General features: G+C 50.6%; 4 protein-coding genes across 4 annotated transcripts; 2 read left to right on the top strand and 2 right to left on the bottom strand.

Annotated features, from left to right (window-relative positions):
- Positions 1 to 284: 284 nt before the first annotated feature.
- On the top strand, positions 285 to 3,056 carry SMAC4_02839 (uncharacterized protein). Its single transcript, XM_066089850.1, has 3 exons — positions 285 to 622; positions 731 to 1,039; positions 1,105 to 3,056. The coding sequence occupies exons 1-3, from the start codon at positions 565 to 567 to the stop codon at positions 2,427 to 2,429; spliced, it is 1,692 nt and encodes a 563-aa protein (XP_065945680.1). The 5' UTR covers positions 285 to 564; the 3' UTR covers positions 2,430 to 3,056.
- An 895-nt stretch (positions 3,057 to 3,951) lies between these two features.
- On the bottom strand, positions 3,952 to 5,073 carry SMAC4_02838 (uncharacterized protein). The gene has a single exon (XM_003348292.3). The coding sequence runs from the start codon at positions 5,060 to 5,062 to the stop codon at positions 4,064 to 4,066; it is 999 nt and encodes a 332-aa protein (XP_003348340.1). The 5' UTR covers positions 5,063 to 5,073; the 3' UTR covers positions 3,952 to 4,063.
- A 688-nt stretch (positions 5,074 to 5,761) lies between these two features.
- Positions 5,762 to 8,194, top strand: SMAC4_02837 (uncharacterized protein). Its single transcript, XM_003348291.2, has 2 exons — positions 5,762 to 6,683; positions 6,751 to 8,194. Exons 1-2 carry the CDS (start codon positions 6,110 to 6,112, stop codon positions 7,827 to 7,829), a joined length of 1,653 nt encoding a protein of 550 aa, XP_003348339.1. The 5' UTR covers positions 5,762 to 6,109; the 3' UTR covers positions 7,830 to 8,194.
- A 7,295-nt stretch (positions 8,195 to 15,489) lies between these two features.
- On the bottom strand, positions 15,490 to 20,469 carry SMAC4_02835 (uncharacterized protein; the record flags this gene model as incomplete). Its single annotated transcript, XM_066089849.1, has 4 exons — positions 15,490 to 16,613; positions 16,671 to 17,292; positions 17,346 to 20,177; positions 20,260 to 20,469. 4 exons carry the CDS (start codon positions 20,467 to 20,469, stop codon positions 15,793 to 15,795), a joined length of 4,485 nt encoding a protein of 1,494 aa, XP_065945679.1. The 3' UTR covers positions 15,490 to 15,792.
- Positions 20,470 to 20,553: the final 84 nt, after the last annotated feature.

Genomic DNA, 20,553 nt, shown 5'->3' with positions numbered 1-20,553 from the left:
AGTTGGCGCGGGACACAGATGGGTCACAGTTAGCTCCAGGCAGCTTCCCTTTCTCAGTGGTTCAGCAAGGGCTCTTTAGCGGGCAATGGAACCTAGCTCGAGCCTAGGAACCCCGTCCATCCGTACCTTCCATAGTTCCGCATAAAGCCGCATGTGAACAGCGATCCTCTATTCTCGTTTTGTCCACAAGTACCACCGGCTCTGTGCCTTTTGACTAATAATTTTTTGGGGGTCAAGGGTTCGAAGTTTCTCTTCCGGGTTTCTCGTATTTTGGATTTTATTTCATCTTTATCTCTTTCCTCGTCCACTTTCCGCCCCTCCTTGTTGTGTCATCTCAAGGGCGTCAAAATCTGACAACCCTCAACCGATCCTGCACACCTTCCATGTCTAGTCATAGTCGCCACCTCGTATAAGATAGTAGACTCGGGCGCTTCTTCTATGCTTTTGTTCCTGCTTCAACATTGCGTCTGCTCGTTGCAATAAAACTCTCAAGGAACCGGATCTTTTGCTTATACTCTCTCGATTGCGCAAGTTACGAGATATACAGAGTAGGCCATTGTCATCATGGTAACAAAAGCCAAAGATGGCCCCAAACTGCCCAAGCAACAGCTGGCGATTCTGGGTAAGTAATATTGGTTTCTACGAGATCACAATATGCCCTGAAGAATCATACTAGAGATAGTCATATCTCACTTGTGTGAACATCATGCTAACATACCTCAACCCACAGCCGTCGCCAGGTTCGCCGAACCACTAGCCGCAACGTCCATCTACCCTTACCTCCCCGAGATGATCAAGAGTTTCGGGGTTCCCAAGAACGAGGTGGCGAAATGGGCCGGCTTCACAGGATCCATCTTCTCAGTCGCTCAGAGCATGTCCGCCGTGCCTTGGGGGAGAGCGTCTGACCGGTTCGGCCGCAAGCCCATCATCCTCATCGGTCTTATGAGCACCATGATCTGCTTCGTTGTATGGGGTTTGTCCACTAGTCTGACCATGGCTATTACTGTTCGGTTTATCATGGGAGCGGGTAACGGTAATGGTAGGCAACACCTAGGTCTCCTCGAGAAACTCCCGAATTCATGAATGCTAACCTATGACATCTAGTCGGTATCCTGCGAACAATGGTAGCAGAAATGGTTCCCGAGAAAGAACTCCAACCAAAGGCTTTCTCCCTGATGCCTCTCGTCTGGTCCATCGGCAGCGTCTTCGGCCCCGCCTTTGGCGGCTTCTTCGCCCAGCCCGCCGAGCAATACCCATCCCTCTTCGGAAACATCGAGTTCTTCAAGAAATACCCCTTCGCTTTGCCCAACTTCGTCGCCTGCATCATCTTCTTCATCTCCCTCATGACCGGCCTCCTTTTCCTCCGCGAAACCCTCGAAAGTCGTCGGGAACATCGAGACTGGGGCTTGGTCCTCGGCGAAAAACTCACTCGCCCCTTTAAGAAACGCCATGGCCATCACCATCGAAATACAAGACGACACTCCTTCGTCGACGACGGCGCCTCTGCGCCTTTACTCGCCCAATCCTCCCCCCCATCTACCTCCACGTCCATAGTCGAATCCGAACCCCCGACCCTTCGCGAGATCTTCACCCCGCAGACCATCATCAACCTAACCTCTTACACCTTCCTGGCCTTACACAGCGTAGCCTTCGACCAAGTCCTGCCTGTCTTCCTCAACTACCCCCACATCTCGCCCGGTGACCGAACCCCAGATAACACTCGTCTGCCCTTCAAATTCACCGGCGGCTTCGGCTTGGGGTCTGACAAGATTGGCACCATTTACACGGTGTACGGCATCGCCTGCGGCGTCGTGCAGTTTTTCTTGTTCCCCTGGTTCTGCGCCCGGTTTGGAGTCCTACGATGCTACCGCGCCGCTGTCCTCCTGTTCCCCATCGTCTACTTGTTGACACCTTACACTGCTCTAATCGAGGATACGCACATGCGCTACGTCGCTTTTTTCACACTGTTCTTGATAAAGGGCGTAGCCGTCATCATCGGCTTCCCTTGTACGACGATCCTACTCACCAACTCTGCTTCCTCGCTACGAATCTTGGGAACCCTAAACGGGTTCGCGACGACGTTTTCGGGACTGGGAAGGGCGATTGGACCCGCGGTCGCCGGAGCGGTTTTCACTTGGGGAGTCACGGGACGGGATTACATCATTGCGCCTTGGTGGTTTTTGAGTGCTGTGGCGGCTGTGGGCGCGGTGCCGAGTTGGTGGATTGTGGAGGGCGAGGGGCCGACGAGGAGTTTGGAGACGGATTCTTCTGATTCCGACAGTGATGAGGAGGAAGAAGAAGAAGATGTGGTGGATGAGGGGAGTACGTTGGTGTCATCCAACTCAAACTCACAGGGGTCGACGAGGGCTGGTTCGGCTGTGGATGGGGGTTATGGCACGGTGAAGAGGGATGCGCAGGAGGCCAGATGAGTGGTGATGCCTTGAGTGATTCATGAGGATTTGGGTGCCCATCGGTTGATGGGTGATGATGCATTGACGATGTGTGTGGAGGGATGGGTTCGAAAAGTTTCTTGGTCATTGAGTATGGCATGGCATGGAAGAGGCGTTGCTTCTCATGATACCCGTGTGTTGAAGCTCTGCATCATGGCTTATATGACGAGATATCATTTTATTTCTGGTATGATTGATGGAGGCGTTGGGCACCAAAAGAATTGATTTATTGGCTTTGTCATTTCGATTTGTTTTTCTGGGCAAGGTGGGAGAGATTGAACGAACATGTTGGTGACTCGTGAAGATGGAATACGCGGTCATGATAAATCGTAAGAACATATCCGTCATCTGGGGAAGTGTCATCGCTTTGTGGTGAAACTGTCTAACAAGTCACTTGGAACAGTTGTGAGAAAAAAAGAAATGAATATGAAAATTTGGAATGTGTTAAAGTTTTTGACCCTTATCAACCACGACGAATACCTGATTGTATCATGAATCTCCAAGCCTGCCTATAGCTGTTAAACTACTCGGTTTAACAAGCGCTACCACCACCATTACTATTATCATCATCACTCAACAGAAGACCTTGCTTCTCCCCAGTATCATTTCCCGCAGCAACTCTGCTTGTATGATCCACACAGATTTCTGTCTGGTATACAAAAACTCTCAGCACAAATGTAATCATGTCTCCATCCTCAGTCATCAGCTCGCTGACTTTGTGTAGTGGCGATCCCAATTCCTCTCAACAGACTTCTGCCTTCTTGTACACACTGATTCTCAAGACATGAATGAAATCCCTCTTTCGTCCTCAATCTTCAGGGGCATCTAGGTCACCGATCTTGTCTAATGACCTGTCCCAGTCAGTCCCTGTCAAGCTGCTCCTGAGCAGTTTATGCTCCTGAGCGCTTTAGCGCTTTAGACTCTTTTGTACATCAATCGACTCCGGGCAGTTTATGCTCCAGTCCCGAGCAATTTATGCTCGCTCTTCTCGTTCTCGCTTCTTCTCATCACCAGCATACAAAACCCATGTAACAGGATGCGCACACTATATACTCCTTCATCGCCTCCCACCGTCCTGGCGCCCCATCCTGATGAGTATTGAACAGTTAGTCCCTGCGTGTCACTGATAGATAAAGAAAAAGTAAGATACATATCTGGGCCCAAATTGCCCATGGCCCCGTCCCTGGCATGTAGAAGAGTTAGTAAAGCCGCGATAAACAAAAGGGGGAAAGGAGTGAAGGGAACATACCTGTCGGGCCCTTGGCCCTCCACCTGCCCGAAGGCCAAAGCTAGCTACAACTACTCTAACACAACCACCAAAAAAACCACTTCACACTTCTCCTCCCACGGCATGCATCCGGCCCACGGTTTTTGCCGCCACTGGGACCACACCTTCTCCCCTCCCTCTTCCAAACTACCCTCCACCACGGCATGAGTCCGGCCTACGGTCAAAGCCGCCACGGGGACCACGCCTTTCGATTTGCTTTTTTTGTTTTGTTTTTTTCTGGTTGCAGCATTAAAGACATGCTACTGCTTCACTCCTCCTCCCTCAGTGCGCATTACTCACACCAACCACCACTTAAGAAAAAATCGCAACCATCGATGTCATGCCATCAAGAAGACTGACTCAGCAGCGCCAGCGCGCTCTGAAAAGCCCTCACCACCTCCGTCAAGTGCTTTCTCCTCTGCGCCAGATTTTGCTCAGAAAGGCGCACGTACCGCTCGCGCGTCTGCAGACGCTTGACGGCGCGGTCCGTGTCGTGCGCCGAAGAGGACGACGCCCACACGTTAAAGTACTGTACCAGCTGCTGGAACTCTTCGAGGAGTTCCTGTTCCTGGGCGTCGGCGGCCGAGAGGGACTCGGTGTAGCGCGTGACGAAGTCGTCCCAATCAAAGTTTGGTAGAGTGCCTGGGGTGCTGGGCGACGAGAGAGCGTGCGCGGCGAGGATGTTGCGAGGGGTGGGGTTGATGGAGGTTTTGATCGGGTTGAGGGTCTGATAGAGGCTGGCAAGATTGCTGTTGTTGTTGCCTAGGTTGTTATTGTTCAGGTTACTGGTAGTGGTGATGGGTTCGTTGGTGGGAGTGGTGGTGTTGTCGCGCGGCTCAGGAGTCTTGACCTGCTGCTGGCGCTGTGAGTTGTTGTTGTTACTGCCTTGGAAAACTGTGGCAGGGAGGAAGGAGGAGGAGTGGTTTTGTTGATCCTGTTGGAATTGGGTGACTGTCGGCTCTGCGTTATTGCCGTGGTCACTGGGGCTGTTGGCCATGTCGTCGTCGCTGTCCGGGCCGCCGCTTGAGTTGCTTGTGTTGCTGTCCATAATGGGGACGATGGGCGTTGAGCGAACTGGCTGAAGAGGCGAGAGGAGCTGAGACGATTGGGGAGACCGAGGTGACCGAGGAGACCGAGGAGACTGAGGAGACTGAGGAGACTGAGGAGACTGAGGAGACTGAGGAGACTGAGGAGATTGAGGAGACTGAATGTTTGCGTCAAAGGAGTCGTCCTCGCCAAAGTGAGAGCTCCGGTTGTGCTCGCTGCCGGCTGGAGAAGCGGTGCTTAGATCGGAGTCAGGCGACTCTGGCCGTCCTTGCCGTATTTGAGGCGGGGTAGATGCCATTTTCTGTTTGAAAGTAGTGTTATGGTTCTGGACAATGGACAAAAGGCGCAGGTAAGCGTGGGCGGAAGGCTGGCAGTTTATGCTCTTTCCTTTTGTTGTTTCTGAGCTGTCGAAAGTGATGCCGCTTTCACTTTGAGCTGTTGATGTTTGTTGTGTCTCTTTCTTCTTAGAGACTTTTTTTTGGGTCTGTTTGTAGACTTTAGCCGATGTCTTGTATTTGCTGCCCGATGAGTTGCCGATTGGAGTGTACTACACTACAAATTTTGTGCAAGTATAAGTGAGTGTGACGGAAGTAGTCGAGATCTCGTCTTCGTCACTTCCTTCCCCTTGTGACCTTTTTGTGATCGCTTTTGATGAGAGGCCCCGATGTTATGGTGAGACCGAGAGCCGCCGAATGGAGTCGCTATTCGAGAGCGCGGTTGCAGCTGTGGAGGATTCCTTCATAGCGAGTGGAGGGCGCTGGAGCCTCTGAAAGAGGGGCCGAGAATGATGGGCGGCAGTCGAGCTAGGCAGGAGCGGGAAGTGGGCCCTGTGCTGCGCGCCAATCCGGGGCAGGGCCAGGCCAAGGGTGTGACACTTGACCAGATTCGGCGAGGACTGTGACCTGATCCCGGTGACCTGTCCTCGGATGACGCCCAGGGGTGTGTGTGTGTGTATGCTGTATGCTGTGCAGTTGCTGTGACTTCAGCCTGCCCAGAGAGGGACTTCGTTTTTTTGACCTTGTTCATCTCCTCTTTGACACCAAACAACCCCTTCCTCTTTCTTTGGATGATTGATCCATTGTTTGTATCGACGCTCGTCTCGTTTCATCGGTAGTCGATAGTCGGTATCGGTATTGCTCTGAGGGCATTTCATCGGGCAGCAAACATCGGCTGTTTCGTCATGTCATCGTCGAGTCTTTGGATAAAGAAGATCTGTTCCGTCGATAACCACCACCACTATAAGTTAGCCTCGCTGTTGCTGACATCCGGGAGATAAAACTTCAACCGCAACTCACCACTTTGGATCCCTCGACGAAGTCAATCTCTCTTGTTCTTGTTCGTCAGGATGATTTGTTGCAGTCTTTGCGACCGCTCCCATCAGGGCAGGGTGCCTTTTCTCTGCGCTGTTGATGCGCGCAACAGGCTTTACCCGCTTCGAGTGCAGAACGCACAAGCCCTGATCGAGAACGAAGAGTTAGAGCGCACCGTCGGAGAGGAGGAATCAGAAAGAGGATCTAGAAGCAAGAAGCCTTACCTGGACCGACTCAAGTCGGAAATAGCTGCCGCCAATGCTCGAACCGCCGATATTATGGCCCAGTGTGAGCGCCTCAAGAGACAGACCGAGCAGACCATGAAGGAGGTCGAGAAGAAGAAGGATGTTCTCGCCCGGAAGGAGTCTGATTTATCGGCCATGTCGACCAGTGTTGCAGCGAGGCGAAACCGCCAACTGGAGGAGACCCAGGAGTCGATTCGTCGTATTAGATTCAAATGGGCTGCTTGTGCTGACACCATGGCGTCGACGAGATCGTTTTTGTGCGAGGAGGCTGCCAGACTGTTCGGGCTCCGGCAGATTCGCAAGGGTTCTTCGAAACGGTATGAGCTCGGCGGTGTCGAGATCATCGACTTGCACGCTCTAAACAGTGAGTTAACTCCTTTCCTCCCAGCATCCCCAAGCATCAACTTGACTTACTTTCTTTTGTTCTTTAGGTCTCTCACCGGAGGTGATCAACACATCCCTGGCCAACATCGCGCATCTGGTGATGCTGACGTCCCATTACCTCGCCATCCGCCTTCCTTCGCAAATTACCCTTCCACACCAAGACTACCCGCGACCGACAATCTTATGGCCGCAGGCGTCCTATCAACTGGAGGAGCCGCCGTTTCCGGCAGCCATGTTATCTGGCCACCACCAGCAGTCCGGGTTGGATGGACCGCCGATCGATGTTGAAAAAACCAGATCTTTCCCCCACCGTCCCCGTCCGCTCTGGATCGAAAAGCCGTTGCCCGCTCTGGTCAAGGAAGACCCTCAGACAGCCGGCATGTTTATTGAAGCCGTCTGCTTGCTCGCCCACAATATCGCCTGGGCCTGTTGCACGCAAGGTCTCCCGTTCGGGTTTGAAAACTCGCGAGGAGACACATACGATGAGCTGTGCAACATGGGCCACAATTTGTATCGGTTGTTGATTGGCGATAATCTCCATCGGCGCTCGGTTGATCCGAACATGTTCCCGAAAAGTCCGAGTCCCAGTGGTGGTAAAGGTAGTAGTGAGACACCGTCAGAAGTTGAGGCGACGACGGGTGGCAGCAACCAAAGGTTGGTCATAGGTCGCTGGTCTCATGGGACTATCCACAACTTCCTTGAGAGTTTGGAAGGGAAGGAGTGGTTGGACAGGTGCAGACTCCCCAGTCCGCACCGGATGTCGGATCGGTTGAAGAAGAGATTGGTTAACGAGGCGCCGATGTTGGAGTGGGAGAAGATCGAGGGTGACGAGCTGGACGATGCTTTCGAACACGACGACGGGCGGCTTGGAGTTTTGGTTAAGCGACGTCGTCAGAGAGCTGAAGAAGTTGCTGGTAGGGACGGTGATTTCGGTGTGGAATCGGTTTCGACTGCTGTTAATGCCGGTGCTTTTTCGGGAGCCATTGCCAAAGAAAGAGGTATTGGTAATTCAAGTGGTAATTCTGGCGGTGTTGGCTCAACCGACGCTGCTGTTGCTGCTGCTGCTGGAACGAGTACAAGAGGGACTAGTGGCTGGACGAAGCTCAAGAGTAGAGATAGAAGTTGAAGAAGAGCTGTGTCGAGGTTCCCCGCCATGGATGGATCAATGAGTTTTGAGTCTCCTGAGTACTCGTTCTGGTTCCTGATTTTGGTTCGTTTGGTTTTGAACCGCTTTGAAGTTTTGGTTCATTTTGCAGGAGAGAGCAAATTCCGGCTTTCTGTCGCAGACAACCAAGTCAGTTTACATGATCCCCAAAACAAAGATAGACAGACAAAGAAGCAGGGGAAGTGTTACATACTTTAACAGTCAGTTGAGTGTTGCTGATTTTACAACCTTGGCAGGCCAACTCAACCTAAAACACCACGAATCCTGCGAATAATCCTCGTTAGCCATTTGCGTTTTTCCTCAATGACACGATGACCATGTGGTGGTGGTGGTTGTTGTTGTTGTTGACTCACTTTGTTCGGTGTTTCCTATGCGTGAATGCAATTTATGCATTGGCAGTCTCGATGCAGCCGTGGGATTGCTCGACGTGATTGATGAATAACCACTAGTGTAGAGTGATTTGTGTGATCTGTACTTGAGTAGTAAGTTGTTCAATTTGAGATATGTGTCTTCAACAAGTCCTGTTGTCATGACCGTCAGTTAACATGTTTGATCATGGAGTTCGAGCCCAGAAAAAGATGAGAAAGAGGAAAAACTTACCCGTAGGCTGTCGAACGCAGGCGTTGATGGTCCAATAGGCACTCAACATGTATGTTATGTTCTTGACATCTGAAATTCTGCGACCATAAATGTCAGTCGTGTCATGTCATATGATGAGAGTGAGGAGTGAGGAGGAGGAGGGGAACTTACTGCAATCTAGAGTTGAGTCCGCCTTGGACCACCAAGTATTCTTCTCCCTTCGTTAGGGAGGACCTCAGCAAACCGTTTTTTATGTTTGCTTTGCGAGGCATCAGTCTCAACTGCTGTCGATGATGGGGATGTTCATTGCTCGAGATGAATGAAATGAATGAACGAGTGTAAAATTTGGCTTTTGTTTTCATCGAGCCCTGTTTTCCATGATTGTTAGTATCCTTGTGTTTGTGCCATGAAGCATGAAGAAGGAAGAAGAAAAAGAAAAAGAAAAAGAGAGGAAACTTACCCAAAGCTGTTGTGCTGCAGGTGTTAATCCATAGGTAGGTATGTAAGTCTATGCCACAAGACTTTGCTTTGCTTTGCTTTGCTTGCTTGCTTGCTGTTGGTCTGACGAGAAGAGTGTGATTTATGTCTACCGAGCAAAATGCAAAGCTCTTTTCTGCTTGCTGCCTGACGGCCGTCAAGTAAGTGAGGGAGATATTTGACCAGGCAAATGCAAAGAAGAGGTGAGCCGTCATTTCTCGACAGTGTGAAGTAGAAGTTGTCCACAGTTGAAGTTGAAGTTGAAGTTGTGAATCGAAACATGTGTTGATTCGAGATCTTTTCGTTCGGTCTGCTTGCTTGCTCCTTGCTTGTTGTGGAGTTGGAAGCTTGGAGATTTGAAGATTTTGTTGCTGCAGTCGAACATGTCACAAAATTTGCGAACATCCTGAGTATGAAAGTTGGAGGATGTCATGTCGCTTAGTATGTCTTGACAAACTGTTGAAGAAGATTGTTGCAAGTCTCAACATGTTGAAGTTTTTCGTTCAGGTCTGCTGTCACTGCTTGTTTTTCTCGTACGAATTGTTGAGAATTGAAGATTGAAAATTGAAAATTTTGTTGGTACAGTCCCGAACTGTGTCACAAGGTGAACATCCATATTTTTGGAGGACGTTATTGTTGATGTCTCGACAAATTGATTTTTGTTGTCTTGACACGTTGAAAAAAGAGTTGGTCAGCTGCTTCCTGTTTGAGTGAAGAAAGTGAAGAAGCGGTGCTGAATTGGTCACAAATTGTTGTGTTCGTCAGCTGCTATGAGGAAGAGATGTAGCGTTGCTGCTGAACTGGTCACAATTGTTGAACATCCGAGTCGAATAAGAAGAAGATGATGCTCGAATGAAATGCCATATTTTTTTTGGTAGCTTTTTTGTGTCGCGCCTTGTGTGAAGAAGAAGAAAGAGTCGGCGGCACTGGTCATATGTTGTTACGTGCTCAAGTGAGTAAGTGCACATTGGTCGTCCCTGGGCGCTGTGATATAGTCAAAACAGAAAGAAGTGAAGTGATAAGATGCTGCTGGTCTTCGACATGGTCTCGCGTTTCGTCTGTCTGCCTTTGCTGTAGAAAGAAAGAAGTGTCGGCAAAACTGACGTGGTCATAAGTGGACGATATCCGAAAAAAAAAAAGAAAAAAAAAAAAAAAAAAAAAGATGTACTTATACAGTTGTAGAAAGGTCATGGTACTCGTACTCGCACATTTTTTGGTGATTGTTTTCCCTTTTCAAGTTTTATCAGAGGTTTGATGTTTTTTCCTGGTTGAAGAATGATGACAAAAAAAAAATTATCCGTTCGTTGTCAAGTTGTAGGTATGTTGTTAGTCTCATATCATCGCTGCTGGTTCGCCTTTTCGAGAGATAAGATAGTTGCTGCAATGAATCCGAAAGATGTGGATAGGTCTGGTGAAGAAAAATGATGCTGACACTTGACAGTACTCGGTGACAATGAACTCGCAAGCAGACATGCCTGGGTCTGATGCTGATAAAGAATGATAATCTGAAAACGTCGAGATGACAACTCGTACAGTAAAAAAACAACAGATAATCTGACACAACGTTGTCGATTCGCTACTAGGCGAATGTGAGCGTGACTGACTCGATAGTGACAATGTTGAAGATTGTGAAGCTGGTAGGATGAAGACAAGTGTGACGGGCTTGTCTTTGAAAATGTCGATCCGAAAACACGTAACGTCTCCAACTATAGACGCCGAGAGATCGTTGAGAGAGAGCTTCCGATTATAGGCACCGGAGCTGATATCAGGTTGTCTTATTCCCAAGTGTGACTCCTTGGTTGCAACATATGGAGAGCAGCAAGCTGAACTCTCTGTTTCTGGCCAAACCTACCCACCCTTACCAGAAACCTGATATTAGAAAGATTCGCTGCACCTGTACCCGGATGTGGCTGTCCAGTAGCGACTGTGCGAAGAGAACTCTGTAGTCGACTGTTCCCGGTGTGACCTCCAGTGACGAACATACAAGAGTGAGAATATTCGGGTAGTTGATCGATGATCATGAGAGGACAGGTATGACTGGCCTTGCCATCATTGCACAAAGAACTAACTCCCTTCTAGTTTAAAGTCAAGCCCGCTGGCCAGAGAAGTGTGTGTCATCGATGTAGAAGATTGTCGGAAAAGGGAAGAAAACAGGTGACAGTTCTGATGGGAAAAAGCGAGAAAGAAGATCCCGATAGACAACACACTTCTCAAATCAAACGTAAGCAAGACTGACAACAACCGAACGAAAGATCGAGGAATTCTAAGAACGACAAAGCTGGACTTATGTACGTATAATGAGTGGCCCCCGCCCGGGACCACTCATTGCCATTTATGCCATTATGCTTTTTATTTGCCGCCTTGTGATTCCTGTCTTAATTGTTGGTGTTGTTTTGTGGACCTTACCGGCCCTCGGCTTCCGCCTGCACCTCCGACTGCACCCTCGCCGAGGCAACCGCTGCTTTCATGACCCCCTTTGAAATCTTCGCCTGGTACTCCATGGACCTATGGCTTAGCTCCATCTGTTCCACCTCAGCCGGATCAACATAAACAGGCTGCGCTGCGGGCCTGCGGAGAGATGGGGGCAGTACGGGCCTGCGAGAGGATAAGGCCGGTCTCCGGGTGCGTGGCCGAACGGTCTGCGCCGCGAAAGTTGGCGCATTGGCAGGGAGAGCTGGCCGGAAGGTCAACGCCGTGAAGTTGCCGGGGAGAGGAGGAGGAGTCGAGGGTGGTGAGAGAACCAGAGGGCCGTTGTCCGCTCCGTCATCAACGTCAGGAGTGAACGAGGGCGCGGCCATCTCTGGCTCCGTGTGGACTTCGGGCGCCTCTGGACTATCGCCGAGTTCCGGATCAACGAGGCTGTAGTCAAACTCAGGGGCAGCAGGGGCAATGTCGGAAACCACGGGACTTTACTCAGGAGAGGTCATACGTGTAGACCAAGTCTATGTGAGAGAGCATTATAGTATCACTACTTGCCTGTCATTGCTATACAGGAGACAAAAACTCACAAAAAGTGCTAGGGACGGAAAAGCCACAGGCCCAATCCAAAGCCCAGTTCACTGGGAACACGGGGACTCCGCCGAGAGTTCCAAAGAGGAGCCAGAGGGCGACGAGGGGCCAGCAGACGAGACGTTCGTCCATCTTGCTGGTACGCGCACGATGCGAGGATGGTACGATTGTTGTTGCTGTTGCTGTTGCTGTTGCTGCTAATGCTGCTGATCAAAGGCTTGCTTGAACTATCGCAATATGGTGACTACGCCTGAAAAGACGGAATGCCATTGAGGAAAAAAAGAGGAAGAGGAGGAAGAGTGAGCGGGAGCGAGAAGTTTTAAAAGTAGCTACCCCTCCAGAGAATTCACCCGTGTGCGCGGCCACGGCATTCACTCGAATCAAACTGGGAAGGTGCGCCAACCTGGCCGATATGTTGACGGGAGGCCGAGTTGAGATGAAATCGGTCCCAGAACGTCCTCTGGTTGGTCAACAGGTATGGTTGCTCCGTGGTTGCTATGGCAAGTGACCGGCGACCTTGACGATAAGGGCAGACCGGTCGAGTGAAGGACTGCTGGAAGGTTCTTGGCAGGTGTTGACACTCGTGAAATTCATCACCCGTACCCGTCGTCCCAACTTTCTGGTCCGCCTCACTTATTGACTGGCACTGTCTAGACCGCGGGGCAAGATCTCAAACCCCCTAGGTTGGCAGGACGTTCACGTCGACCTCGTCTTCACCCCGCTTGAATTGCAAGTTGACTGCTCAGTGGAGTGGCTGCCTGTCTGTGTAGCAAGGCTTCTAGTCAGCAACGTCCTCGCGTGAATACCAGCAAGACAGATTCAGGTTAACCATCACGGAACCTAGCAGCCACACTCGCTTCAATCATGCTCCAACTTGTGCTTCCGTATATTGGTCCTGCTTCAAGGGTTTTGCCATCATTCTTCGAGCAGTGATCCTGCTCACCACATACCTTATGTAAGCTTGAGGATAACTGGTGTGTTGTGGTCAAGACCCGCCACGACCAGGCAGCCCCCCTCCAGCGTAATACTCAGCTTGCTTGACGTAACCCTGTATTGAGACTTTCAGCGGTCCAGTTCATCGCGGGTAGTTGTCTTCACCTCGATAAGTCGGGCCAGTGCGTATCTCTGTGGTGGCAGACTGTAGTCATATTCAAGCCGTGCCGTTTTGGTGAGGACCTTGACGGTTGCTGCGCCTCACTTTCGACTCCTCGGGTAGCTGCTTGTAGTTTTGTGCAGGTGACGCAGTAGTTTGAATACCTTATCGATGGGTCATGAGATTTTGCAGTTCTTGCTATCGAGAGTGGAAGATAACGAATTGCAAAGTGAAATCTGGGTGAGGTCAGGCTCAGAACTGCGAAGTTGGATGATAGGGAATGGCGGTGCTGGTATGGTGTGTCTTGAAAACTTCATTTCAAGAAGAACAGAGGGCAAGTACGCATCTTTTTATGTTTGAATAGTTTGGTATCGTTGGTATATCTAGAGTTTGTGGTTTTCTTGGACCTTCAACATGAGAAATCGGTGAGGCGCATCGTCACTGAACGCAGAAAGCGCAGCCTTTGAAGCCCCTCACCAGAGGTAATCTTTATACGGTGATCGAAGGGTACAAGGAGAGCAAAGCACCATTGGGAATAAGATCATCTTTATGGATCACGGCACATGAGAAGCACGCAGTGTATAAAACGAACCTCTATGGTATGTTTTGGGGGTTTTCTAGAAAAGTGTATCGGCGGCATTGTGTGTAGCTACGCGCGCAAACAGGATTTTAATGCGCAATCACAATACAACAAAATGGTGTTGGTGGTGACAGTTTCGCGCGTAATTCATAGCAAAAAGTAGCTGTTCTCAGCTTCATTTGTACATCAAGCATTCATTGTGCAAACAATGGAGGGCTTGCCATTAATTTAGTTCTCTCTCGTCATACACTGCACCGTAGCAGAAGAAGGAACGTTGAATTCCGTTGTCTGCCTGCGCCCGCCACTACCATTAACTTTCATGTCATTACATGTGGCATGATATTGGCCTGGGTCAAGTGGAAGGCGCAATCCTCAAAGACGTACATGGTCCGAGGGGAGTTGAGACCGGTGCCCGCGCCTTTACCGAGACCGAACTTGGCCAAGAAGGCCGACTTTGGCAGTATATGAGGAAAACAATCCAATATTCATGGTACTCTGGAAGAACTGATATGATAATGGGATTTTGGGCACAACTATGTGCGGGGTGGTATTTTCATCGAAGGATGGTGATGGTGGGAATTTGCGACACTGTGAGTCCTTTCCGACACACCCTTGACACTCCCACTTCACCATTTAGCTTTTCGCATTTGCTTTGAACAAAACAATGAATTACAGTTGAAGAAGGGTATTTTACCTCCAATACAATTCCTTGCATCCATACTTCTTCCTCAACGATGTGTTCATCGAGTGTTTTGTTGCGATGACCTGGGGGAGATATATCTTGGCGTTTTCGGTGCTATCATGACACTCCGAAACCAGTATCGCAAAACAAAGCTGTGAATGCAAAAAAGGGGTAGTGAGTGGAGGAGATATGGATATCAAGTAGTTTTCATGTGTTTACTTTGAGTTATGGTGTGACCACCAAACTGGTTGCTGAAAAGTGTTCGATAGAAGGTTTCGCCATCTGCTAGCCGCCTAGCATAAACATCGTTGGTTCATGTCCCCCTTTTTCTCTTTTTTTGCAACGCCCGCTTTTCAACCCGGTCATCTTGAACTCGCTCCAAATGTCGACTTGGCTGTCTCGAATGTGGCTTTCATCGAACATCATTTATGTACCCTGAGGCCCGTTTGACAGTGTGTGGCTGGGTAGATCAAGTCGGCGACGAGTATGTGGACATGTGCAGAATTTAGAATGGGATCATGATGTGCTTCCCCACCCACATGGTATAATTTGTGCGAGACTTTTAGATCCGACTACGCGAGTATCATGAATTTAAAAAAAAATAAAAAATTGATATGTGAAACAGAAAAACATGTTGTGACCTGCGCTTATGGTGACGGAGTCGACAAGGAAGCCGCGCTGAAGCCGTTATTTTTGCCAATCATGACCACATTGAACATTCACAAATGGTCCCTGATCATCACTGTTATCCATGCTGTGTGATTTCAGCTAAGATGGGAAAACCAAACTATAGAAATTCAGTATACCTTCGACTTCAGTCAACCGAACCGAACGAGGTGGAACATGATATGATAAGAATTACTGTGTAGTCGGTCAAATTAGGGGTCTGATAGTTATCACCACTGCAGTATATTTGGCAGTGACGATGCTAAACACTCGGAACTATACTTTACTTCTTTCGTCATTCCACTTCGTCGCCAACTGTATACATACATCAGGTTTGGCCCTGCAAGCAAGTACACAGCATAAAACCCCCCAACCAGGTTCAAAGCAAACACCGAAGAACTGAAAAGAACCGTCGTCCATAAACACATTCGACATCCACAAACTGAAAGCGCTCATGGCCATTGCGCATTTTCAGAAGCAGACACACCAAAGACACAATCAACCAAGCCACAGGGGACGATCAGTATAGTAGCCAGTAAAATCATGTAATCTAGCCTAGCCAAGGGTATCTAGGTATCGTCCATACCAACAAGGTATTCATACTCATACTACTCAAAAGCCATAATAACTTGAACATCCATCATGCGTACAAGCTCCCATCCGTACAAGTCTCCAAGTTCCATTCCATCCAAATTCAACATCTGATTGACACACGACGATACGGCCTAACGTCCATTTCTCGCGTTGACATCAAGTTGTACATCCGGTTCATCATCCCAAGAGCGTACACAGCCATCCATCCAAACCCCCAATGCCCAGAAAGTTCCCGTCGGTTTGTTTACTTCAACGCCACCCCCTGGCCCTGCAGTCCTTGCAGGCCCTGCATGGTATTCGCACTCCCATTCGCCTGCTGCGCCTGTGTCTGCGCCTGTGCAGCATGATGCCCCGCCTTGGCACCCTTGGCCAACAGCCGCTTGTGCAACTCTAACACGACCTCACTCCATTCCTGGGACTGCTGCTTTTTCTTGTTGCCGCTGACTTGCTGTTGCTGTTGCTGTTGTTGTTCAGCCTTTTGTCCAAGCAATTGCTTCCCGAGCTTATTCTTAAGAAAGTCATTCAGCTTGGATTTGGTGAACTGCTCGCCGTAGATGACTTGGGCGTCTGGTGTGACTTTCACTTCGAACGAGTCGTCGCTGGAGATCTTGTCCAGGGTCAAGGAGATTTCGACGCGAGTTTGGAGTGGTGCCAAAAGCAGCGAGGAGCGGACCTCGAGGGTTGTGGCGGATGTTCGAGTAACGCTGGTGGGAAAGGTTAGGTTGAGCAGCCGGATTTGCTCGGCTGTTGCGCCGGCTTTGTCCCATGCGTCGCTGACGATGGTGAGTAACCGGTTGACGGACAGAGAGGGATTTGATAAGCCTTGGAGATGGCTGCTGATGCATTCGATGAAGAATTTCTGTTCGGAAGTCAAGGGGATGACATTGCGCTCGCGCTTGTTGGCGATGTAGCGGATCTCGACAGTGGGTCCTTGCTTGTTGTGTGCCTTGAAGGAGGTCAAGTCGAAGGCGAGCTCGATTTCTTGCTTGTAGGTCATGAACATCACCGAACCTTCAATTTTGTTGATGGCCCAGCCGGATTTCTGCTCCAGTTCGTCGACGCGTGCTGGTGACATGTTAGTATCTGCAGCAAATAGGATCTGACTAACACAAGAACACGTACCTTTGAGTGAGCTGATCTCCGTCGAGCTCCACCCTCTGCACTCCTCCCGAATCTTGTCGGCCGCCGTGATCTCTTCCAAGCACTGATGTTTTTGATCAGCCAAGGACTGAACGCCGGTCTGATATTCCTCGACCTGTTGGCGAAGTTCCTCAACCCTCTTGCTCTTCTCGGCAATGGTCTTGCCAAGCTCTGAAAGCTCTGCCCGGGCAGCTGCGAGATCTTCAGGGTCGCAATCCTCAAGCTCCCTTTCGACATCCTCAAGATTCTCTAGCTCGCGCTCAAGAGCACCGTATCGCTTGGTCAGACCGGGAAGGACCGACGACAACAGCTCCTGCTGCTTTCCTAGAAGCTCATCGTCCTTGTCCATCCCCTCCGAAATCTTGAACAGTCCCTCTTTCAACCCTTCTTGGAGCTTCATGCGCCATTCGTACCACATGGCTTTGCTCAGTAGCCGCGCGTGGCTCTTGACGTTCTTGAACTGGTTATCCATGAGGAGCTTGAGCTCCGGAGTGGCTGAGATGTACTCCTTAAACAAAGGTGGGTTCTCGACAAAGGTCTCGGTCTCGATGTCGCGCACAATGCGCCGTCCTTCGGAGATGTACTTCTTCAGTTCACGACACGACTGTTTGATGGTTAGCAATGAACATAGTACTTTGCTTTGTGAGGTTGACATACATGTTGATACAATTCTAGCATAGGCACCGTACAGGCACCGGCCACCACGCAACTCTCAAATGTGACATCCTTATCCTCCGCAGATGTGCTGTTTCGGGAGGCCCCTGGGGCAATAGTGTGTCTTCGCTTAGTCGTAGTGAGCTCCATAAACCGAATACTCGTCATATTGAGAAAGTCTTGTAAGTGGATGCGCTCCCCATCGTCGTCCTGCTGTACCGCATTCTCATCAACAGGGCCGGTGTGGTCGAAGTCCATGGTAATGGTAGGCTGGTCATTCGCAACATCCTTAAAACGACCCTGATTTCTGGGCGTTATCGCTCTTGTGGGCGAAGAGGGTATAGTTGGTGTGACAGTATTGTTGTTCGTTTGGTCCATAGACTCGGAGACAGTCTCCCTGCCCGTTGTAGTCTCGGCTTTAGACGGATGCGCCTGTAGCCTGATGTTCTTGACTGGGCTTCCTTGATGTCCCTTCAACCGTTTCACTCCATCCTTTTCCGGGGTATCTTCTTCAACATCCTGGTCCAACTCCACAGGTCGCTTCCCCAAAAGACCTCTCGCACTTCCTACCGCCAAGCTCTTTCGACCACGCAAAGGCTTTTTCTTGGGGGTAAGCCCCTGAATCATCTCCATCAAATTGACAGTGGCATCTCGTTCGCCATCCGCTCCTCGCTCCAAGATCCGCCGACTGTTCTCTCTCTCTTCCTCCTCTCGCCTTTCCTTGTCAAGCTCAGCTTCCATTACACGAGGGTCCGCGAAGGCCACGGCTCGACGCTGGCCATCGGGTTGACTGGGAACAAAGTCGGGCGCCGTCTCTCCGATGGAATCTCGGCGATCGATGATTTCTGCAACTTTGGGCGAGCCCAATCCCGGTCGGTCAGCGCCTACTCCAGAGAGGCGGCGGTTCTGGGGAGTCAACACAATGCGGGGAGTGTTGAGCCCAGTGGAAGGATCCTGGCGGAAAAGCTTCGACTTGAGGTTGAGCGGAGTGGTTTTCACCTTGGGCGAAGCAGCGCGTATAGGTGAGCTTGATCGGCTCCCAATCATTCGAGGTGGAGGCTTTGAAACTGGAGTGCCCAGCTGTCTCTCTGGCGCTTTATCTGGTGATTGTTGCCTTGCAAGAGGGCGCCTGTCCGGGGAGCTTCGAGTAGGCAAGATCCTGGTAGGCGAGCTCCTCAACGGCGAACTCTGTAATGGCGAGCTTGATGCATCATTAGACAGGCCCCCTGCTACCGCTGAACTCGCAGGCGGTAAACTTTGGCGAAGATTGTTGTTCTGAAGACCAGCAAGACCAGGGCTTCCATTCTCGTCTACAACCGCCGACCTCCGCCGCTTAGGTGAAGTTCGAATCACAGCCGTAGACGTCAGAGGACGGATATTCTCCTTAGCTGTGGGCCCTGTGATCGTTTGGCTTGTCGAGCCCTGCTGAGGAGCTAGCATTGGTTTGATAATACCACCAACTGCCGTTGTAATGTCCATCGCTTGGGTGTCGTTTGCCTCATTTAAGGGCCTGTCGCGTAGAATTTGACCAACACTGACGGTCATATCCATCATCGAGGCGTCGTCTTCTTCGTCATTCGTCCCGGTGTTTGTCGTCGGCCGAGGTTGTTGAGGGGCGTTTCCGAACGAGGTCCCGCCCAACACCGCACCGATTGCCGTAGTTATCTCCATCGACATGTCCTCAAGAGCATCTGTATCGAACTGGCTCGCATCCGAAGCCCTACTGCGTCGGATTCCCCCCACTGCCGTTGTAAGTCCCATGGTTCCGTCACCAAGTAACGCTGGATCCCCAAGCGACCTGGTACCGGGCCCAACGTCAAGCTCTTGAACGGTTGATGATATTGGTTGTGCGATTATTCCGCCTATTGCCTTGGTAACGTCCATCGACATGTCCATGTCATCGCCATCGTCCCTCTCTGGCGATGAACTCTTCTGTCGGATGATGCCACCCACGGCGGTGGTCATATCCATATCCGCGTCCATGTCCATGTCCGATCCCTGGTCGCCCTGTGTGAAACTGGAACGGGTGTTCTGACCATTGCCTTGGCTTGAGCTTCCCTGCGCATTGTTTTTCTTCCCCCATCCTGCGAACCCAGCGATAACCTCTTCATCTTCATCCAGTCGTTGGGTTACAGCTTGTCGGGCTGCAAGTCGTAGGTTCTCGTCCAAGTCTCCACTTGAGTCTGCGCTGAAATACGAGCGCGGTGTTGCTATAGATGCCGAGGTCATCTCTTCTGCTTCAACCGTCATCATAGTGCCATCCTCAACATCCGAGTCATCGCTTGACCCTGTCATCTCCTCCGCCTGAATCTCAGCAACGCCATCGGCATGTTCAAGGTCGGAGTCGTACGCAATGGTGTCGTCTTCGGCGTTATCGGGAGAGGGCGGTGGTTTCGAAGCTTCCAAAGTCGAGGGAGCAGGGGACGGGGCCGCGGTCGAAGATGATGCGCGGCGTGTTGTATCGGTAGATGTCGTCGAATCTTGGGGAAGCTCAATCTCGTGAAATGTGTGCAGGGTGGCTTCGGCGGCGAATGACACTCTCCTGTTGGCAAGCGACTTTCTGCGCGCCTCCCTTCGCTCGTTGTTGTGCTTCTCAATCTGCGCCCGCTCCTTTTCTTCGCGCTCTCGCGCAGCTGCTTGTTGTTCCTCCTCAGTGCGTACTGCCACCTTGGTCCCGCTTTCGCCGCTATCGAATGAGCTCGTCGATTGATCGGTGCCGCCGACCTGGCTGCTTCCTGCTTGTCGCGACTTGAACGTGTTGAAGGTGGGAATTTCAGGGAGCGAAGTCGGCTTGAGAATCGACCTTGGGGGCGGTCGTGATGGTACGGCCAAAGACTACAGTATAGTATCCATCAGCATCATCAAGTCTACAGATTCGGCACTGGTAGCTTCAGTGGTGTTGCGTTGGTGGACGTACGGCTCTGCGATTACCATTGCCTGACTTGAGAATATCGAGACTGCCCGGCCCCATGCTCTTACTCCTCATCTTCTTGCGACCAGCGCCCATAGCGCCGATATCAACGGTCGCATTGTCCTTCTCTGCCCTCTTCTTCATCGGTGAGCCGCCGCTTATCGATTTGCGCGGGATGCGCGTGGGAGGAAGCGTAACATCTTGTTGCGACGTCATGTCGAGTTCTGCCGTTGACGGGTTTGGCTCCCCAATTCTCAATTGGAGTCTCGTATATGATGATCGTTGATCATGGGCGACAGA

Source organism: Sordaria macrospora, chromosome 1 (assembly GCF_033870435.1).
Source record: "Sordaria macrospora chromosome 1, complete sequence".
Taxonomy (NCBI): Eukaryota; Fungi; Ascomycota; class Sordariomycetes; order Sordariales; family Sordariaceae; genus Sordaria; species Sordaria macrospora.
Note: the sequence above shows the minus strand (reverse complement) of the source record. Positions and strands in the feature narration are given on the sequence as shown.